The sequence below is a fragment of the Chiloscyllium plagiosum genome, unplaced genomic scaffold (genome assembly GCF_037043375.1).
Source record: "Chiloscyllium plagiosum isolate Xiang-an unplaced genomic scaffold, Cpla_swu_hap1 HiC_scaffold_38, whole genome shotgun sequence".
Taxonomy (NCBI): domain Eukaryota; kingdom Metazoa; phylum Chordata; class Chondrichthyes; order Orectolobiformes; family Hemiscylliidae; genus Chiloscyllium; species Chiloscyllium plagiosum.
In genome coordinates this window covers 27,778,587-27,793,381 of record NW_028270176.1, presented here as the reverse complement: position 1 = coordinate 27,793,381, position 14,795 = coordinate 27,778,587, and the positions used below count along the sequence as shown (strand labels likewise).

At 49.4% G+C, this 14,795-nt stretch overlaps 1 protein-coding gene across 1 annotated transcript in view; it reads left to right on the top strand.

Annotated features, from left to right (window-relative positions):
* LOC122544248 (uncharacterized) overlaps positions 1-14,795 on the top strand; it is a 64,426-nt gene that overhangs the window by 45,321 nt on the left and 4,310 nt on the right. The window contains exons 10-13 of the mRNA XM_087981088.1: positions 1,998-2,171; positions 3,376-3,436; positions 9,369-9,523; positions 11,974-12,116. Of these exons, the coding sequence (XP_087837214.1) occupies positions 1,998-2,171; positions 3,376-3,436; positions 9,369-9,523; positions 11,974-12,116 (533 nt within the window). The remainder of the gene's footprint in view (positions 1-1,997; positions 2,172-3,375; positions 3,437-9,368; positions 9,524-11,973; positions 12,117-14,795) is intronic.

Sequence of the window (14,795 nt, the reverse complement as noted above, 5' to 3'; positions counted from 1 at the left end):
CTAACACCTTCAACATATTGTCTAGCTATCACCATTGTTAACAGCTAACCCGAGAATGCAACTTAAAAAAAAAGGGTTTTGTGATTTTCACATGAAAGATGTGAAACTATCACTGTATTCTAACAGATGAAAGACTTAACAGACAATCAATTTTTCAGTGTATAATTTCAGGTACATCACACTCTAAATTTTGCTATAAATTCTGTGTTAGGATCGAGCCCTCCACTATCACCTGATGAAGGAGCGATGCTCCGAAAGCTAGTGTGCTTCCAATTAAACCTGTTGGACTATAACCCGGTGTTGTGTGATTTTTAACTTCTTCCCTTTCTCTCGCTCTCTCTGCATTTCACTGTCTCTTACTCCACTGTCACGGTCTCTCTCTCTCTCTCTCCATGGTCACTATTTGGAGATGCCGGTGTTGGACTGGGGTGTACAAAGTTAAAAATCACACAACACCAGGTTATAGTCCAACAGGTTTAATTGGAAGCACACTAGCTTTCGGAGCGACGCTCCTTCATCAGGTGGTAGTGGAGGGCTCAATCCTAACACAGAATTTATAGCAAAATTTACAGTGTGATGTACCTGAAATTATACACTGAAAAATTGATTGTCTGTTAAGTCTTTCATCTGTTAGAATACAGTGATAGTTTCACATCTTTCATGTGAAAATCACAAAACCCTTTTTTTTTAAGTTGCATTCTCGGGTTAGCTGTTAACAATGGTGATAGCTAGACAATATGTTGAAGGTGTTAGCCCCCTGTGTTCTCTGTCTATGACCTGATGTTTAGATTGATTCTAATCTAAAAAGTGAGATAACGGAGTTTTACATAAATTCATGCAGTTTTTGAGCTCAGAGTTCTACATGAATGCATGCAGTTTTTGAGCAAAGTGCAATGTAACTCTGCAAGTATAAATTCACCCCACAAAATATATGTGTGCGTGTGGGTCTTTGTCTGTCTGTGTGTGTGTGTGTGTGTGTGTGTGTGTGTCAGTCTGGGGTGGGGCTTGTGAGTGTGAGAAAGAGTGTGTGTGTACACACACACAGAGTGCCTTAAGTCTGTGAGGGGGTGCATGTGTGAGTGTGGGAGTGTGTGTGTCTATAAGGGTGTGTGTGGGTGTCTGTGTCACCTAATGAAGGAGCGTCACTCCGAAAGCTAGTGTGTTTCCAATTAAACCTGTTGGACTATAATCTGGTGTTGTGTGATTTTTAATTCCATGGTCACTGCCTGCCTTTCTCTCTGCACTGTCACTGTCTGCCTTTCTCTCTCTCTCTCTCTCTCTCTGCACTGTCACTGTCTCCCTTTCTCTTTCTCTCTCTGCACCGTCCCTGTCTCCCTTTCTCTCGCTCTTTCTGCACTGTCACTGGTTCTCTCTCTCTCTCCATTATCACTGTCTCCCTTTCTCTTGCTCTTTCTGCACTGCCACTGTCTCCCTCTCTCTCTGTTATCACTGTCTCCCTTTCTCTCTCTCTCTGCATTGTCACTGTCTCCCTTTTTCTCTTTCTCTTTCTCTTTCTCTGTCTGGACTGTCACTGTCTCTCTCTCTCTCTCTTTCTATGCACTATCACTGTCACTCTTACTTCACTGTCTCTCTTTCTTTCTCTCTCTCTCTCTCTCTCTCTCTCTGCACTGCCAGTGTCTCATTCTCTCTGCACTCTGTCTATCTTGGTCTCTCTCTCTGCTCTCTTACTCTCCACCTACCTGTTTTGGTCTACTGTATTTCCCTCTCTCTCTGCTCTCTTTTTCTCTACGCGATCTCTGTCCATCTTTTTCTGTGATCTCTCCCTATCTCTGTCTTTATTTTTCTCTGCTGTCTGTTTCTCCCTCTCACTATGTGCTGTCTCCCTGGCTTCGCACACTCCTTCTGTCTCTGTGATGTGTCTTTCTGATTCTCTCTGTTTTTTTTTTCCCTCTCTTTCTACTTCTTCTGTCTGCATGCCCTCTCTCCCTGTGCACGTCTCTACCACTCCCTCTGTCTCTCTCTCTCTTGCCCGGCAGTGCCCAGAGGTCCGACTGAACATCATTTCCAATCTGGACTGTGTGAACGAGGTGATTGGCATCAGGCAGCTGTCACAGTCTCTACTCCCTGCCATCGTTGAACTGGCAGAAGATGCCAAATGGCGGGTGCGATTGGCCATCATTGAGTACATGCCTCTGTTGGCAGGCCAGCTGGTAAGTATATGGTTGGATTTGCTCATTAAGAAAGACAGAATTCTATTTCTTTAGCATCTTTCATCACCTCAGGATGTCGCTCAGTGTTTCACATCCAATTAGATGACCTTCTGGAAGTGTGGTCTCTCTTGTCACAGGGCGGCCATTTTGCACACAAACAGCAAAACGTCCAGGAGCTGCCTCATCTGTTTCAGTGACCCTAGCTGAGGGATAGATATCAGCCCCAGAAAACTGTGTTTTGAGTGTTGTTGGAGCTGCCTTCAGCCGGGCAAATGCCTAGTTCTTGCCTTGTTGATAGTGGACAGGCTTGGCAGGATCAGAGGGTGAGTTGCTTGCTGCAGAATTTCCAGTCTCTGAGCTGCTGCTCTCATCGGCTGGGCCATTTCAGTTTCTGATCAATGAGAACCACCAACCGCTCTCCCCCCCGCCACACACACACACACACACACACACACACACACACACACCCATCCACCCACCCACCCAAGGATTTAAATATGGGAGATTCAGTGATGGTAGTTCCATAAACATTGGGAGAGATGGTTTGATTCAGTAGTATTGGTTGAATGGGACTTCTGTTCCTGTATAACAGGCTAGGGGAGGGGGGGTTCAATGGCCTCCTGTTCCAGTGTAACAGGCTGGAGGAGGGAGGGCTGAATGGCCTCCTATTCCTGTGTCACAGGCTCGAGGGGAGGGGGTTGAATGGCTGTCTCCTGTATCTGTGCAACAGTCTAGAGGAGGAGGCTGAATGACCTGTTCCTGTGTAACAGGCTGGAGGAAGGGGGGCTGAATGTCCTCCTGTTTCTGTGTAACAGGCTCAAGGAGAGGCTGAATGGCCTGTTTCTGTGGAACAGGCTATAGGAGGGGCTGATTGGCCTGTTTCTGTGGAACAGGCTATAGGAGGGGCTGATTGGCCTGTTTCTGTGGAACAGGCTATAGGAGGGGCTGATTGGCCTGTTTCTGTGTAACAGGCTGGAGGAGGGGGCTGAATGGCCTTCATCTGTTGCTCTGTATGCCGAACGTATTGACAGCTGCATAAGGAGGAGGAGGAGGATCTGTGCTTTGGTGCTGGGTCTGTTTGCCGTGGGAGAGTGGCTGGTTGAACAGGATGGTGAAAATACACAGCCGGTGCGATATTCAGTCTGTCTGCTGCAGGGATTGGGCACACCCCCCCTTTAAAAATATTGTCTGTTTTCCTCCACAGGGTGTTGACTTCTTCAATGAGAAACTGAACTCACTCTGCATGGCTTGGCTGGTGGATCATGGTGAGGATAATGTTGCTTCAACGTAAACACTGATGTATGAGTATTGGACATTTTAATTCAGGAGGAGCAACCTTATGAGGGAGATTGTACCTTGGGCTACTCTAGTCATTGCATAATGTAGGAAATAGGAGCAGGAGGAGGCCATTCAGCCCCTCGAGAGTGCTCTGCTATTCTGCTAGATCACAGTTTTTCTTATTCATTGACGGGATGTGGGCATCGCTGGCTTGGCTAGCATTTATCGTCCATCCTAATTGCCCCGACAGCAGTTAAGATGGGGGACACATAGGCACAGTGGTTAGCACTTACTGCCAGGGACCCGGGTCTGATTCCAGCCTCGGGCGACTGTCTGTACACTCTCCCCCGTGTCTGCGTGGGTTTCCTCCGGGTGCTCTGGTTTCCTCCCACAGTCCAAAGGTGTGCAGGTTAGGGTGGATTGGCCCATAGTGTTCAGGGATGCGTAGGTTAGTCAGGGGAAATGTAAAGTGGTTGAGGAATGGGTCTGGGTGGTATACTCTTCGCACGGTCGGTGTGGAACATGTTGGGCCAAATGGCCTGTTTCTACACTGTAGGGATTCTATAAAGAGTCAGCTACATTGCTGATGCTGTCCCTCAACTCCACGTCACAGAATCGCAGCATTATTACAGTGCAAGAGGCTATTCAGTCCATGGGATCTGTATCAACTTTTTGAGCATTCCAATTTACTTCCTTCTAACCATAATCCTGGAGATTGGATGGTTTACTCAGAAACAATGTCCTCTTGAATTCCCTGGTTTAACCAGTTTCCACAACACTTCAAGGCTGAGCCTTCCTAACCAAAACGCTCACTGTGTGAACAATGGTGTTCTCACCCCACATTTGCTTCTTTCGGCAAAACACTTTAAAACTATTCCATTTTCACCCTTCATCCATTCCGAGCAGGAATTTCTACCTGTCCACATTCCTCAGGATTTTCAAACTTCAGTCAGATCTCCCTCAGTGTTCTGTGCACTAAGGACACTTCTGTAAATGATTCAGTCGTTCCTCATCCCACCCCCCACCTTTTCCTCCTCATACCACCCCCCACCTTTTCCTCCGCATACCACCCCCCACCTTTTCCCCCTCATACCACCCCCCACCTTTTCCTCCTCATTACCACCCCACACCTTTTCCTCCGCATCCCACCCCCCACCTTTTACCCCTCATACCACCCCCCACCTTTTCCCCCTCATACCACCCCCCCACCTTTTCCTCCGCATCCCACCCCCCACCTTTTCCTCCGCATCCCACCCCCCACCTTTTACCCCTCATACCACCCCCCACCTTTTCCCCCTCATACCACCCCCCCACCTTTTCCTCCGCATCCCACCCCCCACCTTTTCCCCCTCATACCACCCCCCACCTTTTCCTCCTCATACCACCCCCCACCTTTTCCTCCTCATACCACCCCCCCACCTTTTCCTCCGCATCCCACCCCCCACCTTTTCCTCCTCATACCACCCCCCACCTTTTCCTCCGCATCCCACCCCCCACCTTTTCCCCCTCATACCACCCCCCCACCTTTTCCTCCTCATCCCACCCCCCACCTTTTCCCCCTCATACCACCCCCCACCTTTTCCCCCTCATACCACCCCCCACCTTTTCCCCCTCATACCACCCCCCCACCTTTTCCTCCGCATACCACCCCCCACCTTTTCCTCCTCATCCCACCCCCCACCTTTTCCCCCTCATACCACCCCCCACCTTTTCCCCCTCATACCACCCCCCCACCTTTTCCTCCGCATACCACCCCCCACCTTTTCCCCCTCATACCACCCCCCACTTTTCCCCCTCATACCACCCCCCACCTTTTCCTCTTCATCCCACCCCCCACCTTTTCCCCCTCATACCACCCCCCACCTTTTCCCCCTCATACCACCCCCCCACCTTTTCCTCCGCATACCACCCCCCACCTTTTCCCCCTCATACCACCCTCCACCTTTTCCCCCTCATATAACCCCCCACCTTTTTCTCTGCATACCACCCCCCACCTTTTCCCCCTCATACCACCCCCCACCTTTTCCTCCGCATCCCACCCCCCACCTTTTCCCCCTCATACCACCCCCCCACCTTTTCCTCCACATACCCCCCCACCTTTTCCTCCGCATACCACCCCCCACCTTTTCCTCCTCATACCACCCCCCACCTTTTCCTCCTCATCCCCCCCCCACCTTTTCCTCCTCATCCCACCCCCCACCTTTTCCTCTGCATACCACCCCCCACCTTTTCCTCCTCATCCCACCCCCCACCTTTTCCTCCGCATTATCACTCTGAACAACTTCTCTTTCCAATCCTCCCACTTCCTCCAAACCAAAGGAGTAGCCATGGGCACCCGCATGGGCCCCAGCTATGCCTGTCTCTTCGTTGGATATGTGGAATAGTCCATCTTCCGCAGCTACACTGGCACCCCCCCCACCTTTTCCTCCGCATAAAAATTTACTGCATCCGCTGCACCTGATGTGGCCTCCTATACATTTGGGAGACAGGCCCCCATTTGCGGAACGTTTCAGAGAACACCTCTGAGACCACCACACCAACCAACCCAACTGCCCCGTGGCTGAACACTTTAACTCCCCCTCCCACTCCGCCAAGAACATGCAGGTCCTTGGCCTCCTCCATCGCCAGACCATGGTAACATGACGCCTGGAGGAAGAGCGCCTCATCTTCCGCCTAGGAACCCTCCAACCACAAGGGATGAATGCAGATTTCTCCAGCTTTCTCATTTCCCCTCCCCCCACCTTATCTCAGTCCCAACCCTCAGACTCAGCACCGCCTTCTTGACCTGCAATCTTCTTCCCGACCTCTCTGCCCCCACCCCCTCTCCGGCCTATCACCCTCACCTTAACCTCCTTCCACCTGTCACATTCCCAACGCCCCTCCCCCCAAGTCCCTCCTCCCTACCTTTTATCTTAGCCTGCTTGGCACACCCTCCTCATTCCTGAAGAAGGGCTTATGCCCAAAACATCGATTCTCCTGCTCCTTTGATGCTGTCTGACCTGCTGCGCTTTTCCAGCAACACATTTTTAAGTTCCTCATCACAGCCCACTTTTCCTACCCTCTCATCATAACCCTTAATGCCCTGACTGATCCCCAAAATCTCAGCTTTAAATATGTACAAGGAGCCTGCCCCCACAACTCTCGGTGGTAAGGAGTTCCCTCCTCACCTCAGTCTTAAATTGACACTCCTTTATTCTGAGTCCTCGACTCTCCCATGAGGGGAAATGCCCTCTCAGTATTCACCCTGTTAAGAATCCGATATTTTTCAAGGTACCTAGAAATCCACAAGTCTGTCTCGAACATATTCAATGGCTTCAAGCTTCCATAGGCCTCTAGAGGATTCGAGAATTCCAAAACCTCACCATCCAGAATTTACATTTGTTCCCTTGTGGGTGTTGTTGGCTGGGCCCAGCATTTATTTTCCCTCCTTAGTTGCCCTTTCAGAAGGTGGTGGTGAGCTGCCTTCTTGAACCGCTGTAGCTTACGTGAAGAAATTCTCAACTCTACTGCACCCTTAATATGAGACTGTGTCCTCTGGTTCTGCCCCCTCCCCCCCTCATCAAAGCCAATGAGAAACATCCTTCCCACATCCAGCCTCTCAAGGCCCGTACAATACAATGAGCTCACCTTTCATTTATCTAATAGCGACGGAATACTGACCTGGTTTACTCAATCTTTCCTCAGGGGACAATTCCAGAGGTCAGTTCTGGTGAAAGGTGGTCATTTCCGGTGTGATTTCCAAACATGATCCCTGAAACCATAATTCAATCCAGTTTCCGCTGCCCTCTTACCGACCCCCCCCCAAGAACCATCTTCTTAGAACTTTGCACATTTTTTTTCCTCTCATCAGATAATTTTTTTTTAGATTCCATTCCCTACAGTGTAGAAACAGGCCCTTCGGCCCAACAAGTCCACATCGAGCCTCTGAAGAGTAACCCACCCAAACCCATTCCCCTAAATTTACCCCTGACTAATGCTTAAAAATGTGTTGCTGGAAAAGCACAGCAGGTCAGGCAGCATCAAAGGAACAGGAGAATCGGCGTTTCGGGCATAAGCCCTTCTTCAGCCCTGACCTAATGCACCTAACACTATGGGCAATTTAGCACGGCCAATTCACCCTAACCTGCACAACTTTGGACTGTGGGAGGAAACCGGAGCACCCGGAGGAAACCCACGCAGACACGGGGAGACTGTGCAAACTCCACACAGACAGTTGCCTGAGATGGGAATTGAACCTGGGTCCCTGGCATTGTGAGGCAGCAGTGCTAACCACTGAGCTACTGTGCCGCCCCAATGATCTAATTCCTTGAAGGTCTCAGTGGAAGCTGCCCATCCTCTCACTCTCAGTCAGTTTATTTCTAGCTCCTAACCACCTGCTACACTGATATTTTTCAAGTGGGTTTTTGCTTCCTCTGCCACTTAGTTGGCATGAGTGTGTGCTCACTGGTTCTCTATTCTTCTGCCAATGGGAGATGTTTCTCGCGTGAGTTTGAACACCTTGATTGAACCTCCTTCCAGATGTTTCAGCCCCAGTTCCTCCAGTCTGTCCAGATAGCTCAAGTCCCTTCGACCTGGAACAAGATCCTTTAGAAGATCCTTTATCTGAAATGCTCGGGACCAGCTGTGTTTCGGAATTCGGAATTTCTGGGTTTTCAAAATGTGACAGTTTAATGATGAAATTTTTAAAAATCTTACCAGAGGAGCAGACGTCTAAGTAAGAACGTGCTTGGCCACGCCCCCCCATCCCCCCCGTTGCGTGAGTGACACACATCGAGTGGGTGTCGACTTGGGTCAACTGTTTGCTCGCTAAACAGCCTTGTTAATGAGAAAAAAACTTCACAAAAAGAACTTTGGATTTTGGAGCTTTTTGGTTTTTTTGATGTTCGGATAAAGGACCTGTATTATGAATCATAGGAGCAGGCACATTGTGTGTTTGTGTGAGTGTGTGTGTATCCATATGTGCGTGCATGTGAGAACATGGGTCAGTCTTAGGTGAAGTAAATAAGTAAGTAATTGCATATTAACACTGTGTTTCTAAGTGGAGTAAATATTGAAACCACTCCGAACAGTATCACTTTTTCAGACATGACTCCATGCCTCTATGTTACATCTAGATAGACATTCCAATTGGATGCCTATTTGGTTGGAAGTGGTGAGCAGAGATATGGGGAAAGGGCAGGAGATTGGGACTAGGTAAATGAACTGGTGTGGATATGATGGGCCCAATGGCCTCCACCTGCAGTGTCACAATTCTGAGATACTAAACATAAACACAGACCCTGAGAGCTGGGCCGAATGGTCTGAACCTGTGCTGAACTCCCAAATCAGTGGTGATTACTGGAATATTGCCTAATCTGGTGCCAGATGGGAACATTATTGCTGAAAGCAGAGGCAACGCTGTTGGAGTCTTTCTTCTCATACTCATCAGGACAGTTGCAAGAAAACCAAATTCCAGAGAGGGTAATAATTTGTGCAACATGTGAGCCAGAGTGCTGATTGGTTGAGACTTGCTTTGGGGAATGCCCCAGTCACGTTTCGACCAATTAGAGTCCATTTGCTATTTGTGACTTAACAGAGAAGCTTTTGGATACCTGTTCCCTGGTGCATTCCCCCGCAATAACACTCCAACGAATCAGAGTCAAGTCATTCGCCAAACAGTTCCTCGTGCAGCATGAATTAACCAGCAATCCTTCCAAAATTCGGTTTTCCTGCATCTATCCTGATCGGTGCCAGCCAAAAAGCCCTTGTTCCTTTTTTCTGCAGTAATACTGAATTTTCTAAAGGGCTTAAAGCCTGAAGCTGTGTTGATGAGAGAGTATCGTGCGGGGTCAGTAGATATCGTTCTTGGTCGTTCATGGTCTTTCTGGCCTAGAACTTGTGAAGTTTTCCTTCTCTCTCCTCTGCCCCCTCTCCTGTCAGTCTACGCCATTCGTGAAGCAGCCACCAACAATCTGAAGAAGCTCACCCAGAAGTTCGGCAAGGTCTGGGCTCAGAACACTATCCTCCCCAAGGTGCTGGCTATGTCATCCAATCCCAACTACCTCCACCGGATGACCACACTCTTCTGTGTCAATGTAAGTCTCTCACCGTCCGCTGGACTGCCCCCACAGCCCCTCCCTACATCCGCGTTCTTCCCGAGACCCCCACAGCATGGCGACCTTCACTGCAAAGGAGTCAGGTCACTCCATTTCCTTTTCCAATCTGTCAAGCCATGTGTCTGGTCCAGCACACATGACCCTTCCCCGACTGCTGCTTGAGTAGAGAGTGACGAGCCACTTTCTTGAACTTCTGCAGTTTATCTGGGCCACGTTTGGGCAGAGAGAGAAGAAAGGGAGGTCCGCAGGATGCAAGAGAGTGCATAAGCAGTTCACATTCCTGATGAAGGGCTTATGTTTGACACTCCTGCTCCTTGGATGCTGCCTGACCGGCCGTGCTTTTCCAGCACCACAGGGTTTGGGCAGAGTTCCTGAAAGATTCTTCCCTTTTCCAGAGGGTTCAACAAACGTGGAGGCCACCCTGGTTGAGGATGGAAGCTTTTCTTCCCCAAAGGGCACTCAGATGAGGTTTTCCAACAATCATAGAACATAGAACAAATACAGCACAGAACAGGCCCTTCGGCCCCCGATGTTGTGCCGAACATTTGTCCTAGCTTAAGCACCCATCCATGTACCTATCCAATTGCCGCTTAAAGGTCACCAAAGATTCTGACTCTACCACTGCCATAGGCAGCGCATTCCATGCCCCCACCACTCTCTGGGTAAAGAACCCACCCCTGACATCTCCCCTATACCTTCCACCCTTCACCATAAATTTATGTCCCCTTGTAACACTCTGTTGCACCCGGGGAAAAAGTTTCTGACTGTCTACTCTATCTATTCCTCAATGGTAGTTTCCTGGTCACCGGTGCCGAAACCAAGTTCCCAATCCAGATTGTTTCTCCCCCTTCACGTTTATAGCTAATGGCCATCCCTAATTGTTCAGAGGCCAGATGTAGGTAAGGAGAGCCGATTCCATTCTCTGAAGGGTTTTAATGACCCGGATGGGGTATATGGTTACTATTTGAGCAGCAGCTCCAACAGCACTCTCAAAGTTTGACGCCATCCACTTGATTAATACTCCATCCAGCACCTTCAATATTCACTCCCTACACCACTCAGGAACAGCAGTGTGTACCATCTACGAGATGTACTGCAGGAACTCACCCAAGATCCTCAGGCAGCACCTTCCAAACCCACGGCCACTTCCATCTAGAAGGACAAGGGGCAGCAGGTACATGGGAACACCACCCCCTGAGAGTTCCCTTCCAAGCCCTTCATCATTCGATGCATATTGCCATTTGTTTGGTGCAGCTAAGTTAAACCTGGAACACTGTTCCTCGCAGCCCACTGTGGGTGTACCTACACTCTAATGACTGCAGTCATTTGAGAAGGTGTTTCATCATTATCTTCTCAAGGGCACTTAGAGATAGATAACAAATTCTGGCCCAGTGAGTGATGTCCACATCCAGTGAACAAACTCAAAGGAAGGCGAGCTACCTGCTGGCATCCACTAGAAGGGACCATGGTCCAATGAGTTTCACATTATCTCTGTCTCCACCCGCCCCCACCCCGTCTCTCTCTCCCTCTCCCCTCTCCTTCTCTCTCTCTCTCTGTCTGTTTCCATGTTTCTCCCTCTCTTATTTTTCTCCCACTTCCTTGTCTCTCTGTGTCTTCCTCTTCTATCTCTCTGTCTCTTGCCCTTGTCCCTCCCCCCGCTCTCTCACACACACGCACACACTCGCACTCTCTGTGTCTCTTTCTGTTTCTCTCTTCCTTCTGTCTCATCTTGGAGTTAGAAGTCCATCGGTTTGATTCTCTCAGACTCTGAGGCCAGTAATCTAGTCTGGCATTCCAGTGTGAGAAAACCTTAGGGTGTCTGAAAAAGCTTCACTGAGCTTTGAGTTGTGGTTCCCATTGTACCGTTGAGAACACAGCAATCGCCGATTTATGCACAGCAAGATTCCACAAGCAGCAATACAACAACGGCCTAGATCATTTTCTTCCTCTGAGTGATGTCAATTAAGGAATTGATCTTGATTCCAGGACGTACAGCCCTTTCCCCCACCTAATCAGTCACCCACACCTCTCCCAAGTAGGAGGGCTGTGGGATCTGTAATGTCTGCCTGCGTTTGGTCCTTGGATTTCTATTATCAGTCGTTCCTAACCTCAGAGGTGCTGTCTTTCAGGAGACCCATTAAACCCGCAGGCTCACTCACTGAAGAGAACCCTGAGGCTTCCAGTGGGGAGGAGAGATTCAAGGGAGCGCTGGCTGTGGCAGGAGTGGGTCAGCTGGCTGCTCTGCCCACTTTGCTGTTTGTGGGATCTTGCTGTGCAACAGAGGCAATGAACAGCGAGGCAGGTTTTTCTCACGGGGTGGGCGGTGATGCACGACAAACGAGCACAGATTTTTTTTTTTTGTTTAAACATCCACTTGGTGCCCGCCTCTAATTCTAACTCCCACCTCCACCTCCCCGCCTCATCTCCAGGCTCTGTACGAAGTCTGCGGGAAGGACATCACCACCAAGATAATGCTGCCCACCGTCCTGCGGATGGGGAGTGATGCTGTGGCCAATGTGCGTTTCAATGTAGCCAAGACACTACAGAAGATCGGGTCCACCCTGGATTACAGGCAAGTGGAGCTGTCTTAATACATGCCAGGTCAAATGTCCTCACCCACCCAGTTTTAGTACGATGATCTGTTCCCTTCCTGGCTGTGTTTGGAAACTGGGGAAGCTTATCCAAATAGCGCATTCACTTTTCTTTCACACGTTCACTTTGCAGTGAGTTAGTTGCAGGCATTCATTGCCTATGTAAAACCGTAGAGTCTCTTTGTCAGCGTGACCAGGTCATCAATACAGATCGTCGGCCCCTACAGGCCCTTAGTGAACCGAATGGGTTTCTACAACAATTGACCAGACCTGACCATCCCAGACCAGGCACCCCCAGCTTCCAGCTTGATTCCCATCCTGATCTCACACCATTTTCCACCCAATTCCTCCAACCTCTCCTAAGAACCTAACTAGTAATCTAGACCGTCGCCCACCTGGCAAAGTAGACCATTACCCCTGCTCACCTGGAACATTGCCCCCTCACCCACCATTAGGTACATCGAATGGACTGTTGATCCAGAATTATTCCTGATTTATTCTGTTTAATATCTATATCCACATATTTAAAAGTCTGACCTCTAATCTGAAACTTCCTTTTAATTTTATCTATCGCACAGCATTCAAATGTCTTAGAAACTTTCCATGAAAATATTGCCAACATACATCATAAATATGCCTGCCAGTCTGCCTGTCTCTCGCTGTGATACCAGTCAGATATTTCTGACTCGGCGATACAATGAATGCAACACACTTTCAACAAGAAGGAGCTAGGTGAGAGGTACCACTGTGTAGTTCAACCCGTAAGCACACTTATTCATGTCCCAGCTTCCCATCTAAATCACCTGCTTCTCTAAAAGTTGTTGAAACTGCAGGACTACAGCTTTTACCTCGATTCGCTTACATTCCCAAGAGGAAAAGAGTGCTAAAAGAATGAAGAAGATTTTTAAGACTGTTTTTCCTACAATAGTGGTAACCACTTTTGATCATCTTGATCACAGAATTTCTCTTTAAGACCTGAAAGTACAAGTCTGGATTTTGCTTTATATATGTCCCATCAGGAAACACTCTGTCGATACACCTCTACAGCAAGGCTCACACTTTCCTATCTTCCAACTTGGATTCTTTCCAGCTGTCCAGTTTTATTGGTTTGCCTTCCTCTATGAAATTACCTTTTACTTTGTTTGTAGCTACCAAAGCTGGAGAGAGGTGTACGGGGAAGGGGGAGCTGTACCTCAGTCAGAAGGTGGGGCAACTGTACTCAAACTGGGGTGGGGGTGGGCCACTGCCCTCCAGCTGGGAGGACTGGAGGGCAAGACTGCGATACTCGATGGGAGGTCACTTTGCTGGGGTCACAGTCACCACTGTGGGGTCAGGGTCACCGCTGAGGGGTCAGGGTCACCGCTGAGGGGTCAGGGTCACCGCTGAGGGGTCAGGGTCACAGCTGTGGGATCAGGGTCACCGCTGTGGGGTCAGGGTCACCGCTGAGAGGTCAGGGTCACGGCTGGGGTGGCAGGGTCATGGCTGTGGGGTCAGGGTCACGGCTGGGTTGGCAGGGTCATGGCTGTGGGGTTAGGGTCACCACTGTGGGATCAAGCCACCGCTATGGGGCAGGGTCACGGCTGGGGTGGTAGGGTCATGGCTGTGGGGTCAGGATCATCGCTGTGGGGTCAGTGTTACCACTGTGGGGTTAGTGTTAAGGCTGTGGGGTCAGGGTCACTGCTGAGGTAGCAGGTCACAGCTGTGGGGTCAGGGTCACCGCTGAGGGATCAGGGTCACGGCTGTGGGGTCAGGGTCACAGTTGAGGTGGCAGGTTACAGCTGTGGGGTCAGGGTCACTGCTGTGGGGTCAGGGTCATGGCTGAGGTGGCAGGTCACAGCTGTGGGGTCAGGGTCACTGCTGAAGGGTCAGAGTCACGGCTGTGCGGTCAGGGTCACCACAGTGGGTTTCATGGTCACTGCTGAGGGGTCAGGGTCACGGTTGTGGGTCCCCTGTTCAGGTCAGACTGTAGTGCTCAGATTGAGTGATCGGAGGACGGTAGGATAATAGATTGTGAGTCAGGTGATATACCCTAATTTGCTTCCCCCGTCCTGGTTGAAATGTTAGGAAATCTGGTGGAAATGGACAAGTTGACCAAAGGGTCTGTCCATACTGTACATCTCTGTGACTCTATGACATGCTGTAAAATTACTTCTAACCTGACCCAGACTCTTGCCCTCTCTTTGTCCTTCTCTCTTATATCATGTATCTGGATTCGACTTTCATTCTGATAGCTTTAAACAACGCTGCCCAGCTCGGCTGATTTAGTTGGAGGCTTCTGCCTTAGGTGCTGTGAGAGAGTGGAGCTAATTGTATTCCCTTCCCAAATCTGGGAATGGTTGCTCATCCCTGAAGGAATTTTTGGATTTCTCCCTAAAGACAATGGTCCGTGTAGAACTGTAGTTCCAAAAGAGTTGCAGTCAAACTTTTGCATGGACTGCCTGTATCAGGGCAGGTATTAATTTACATCTTGGTTCATATTTTACGAGGCAACTCACCTATCACCACATGTTTTCTTTCACATAATAACTAAAGAGACCTTTCCTTGCCACGTTCATTGCCATAATGTTCATATTTTGGCACATATCCTCAAATTCATCATTGTCCATTTGCCCCACAATGTCTGTTATGAATTTAGCCAGTACCCCCCCTCCAGCAGATGC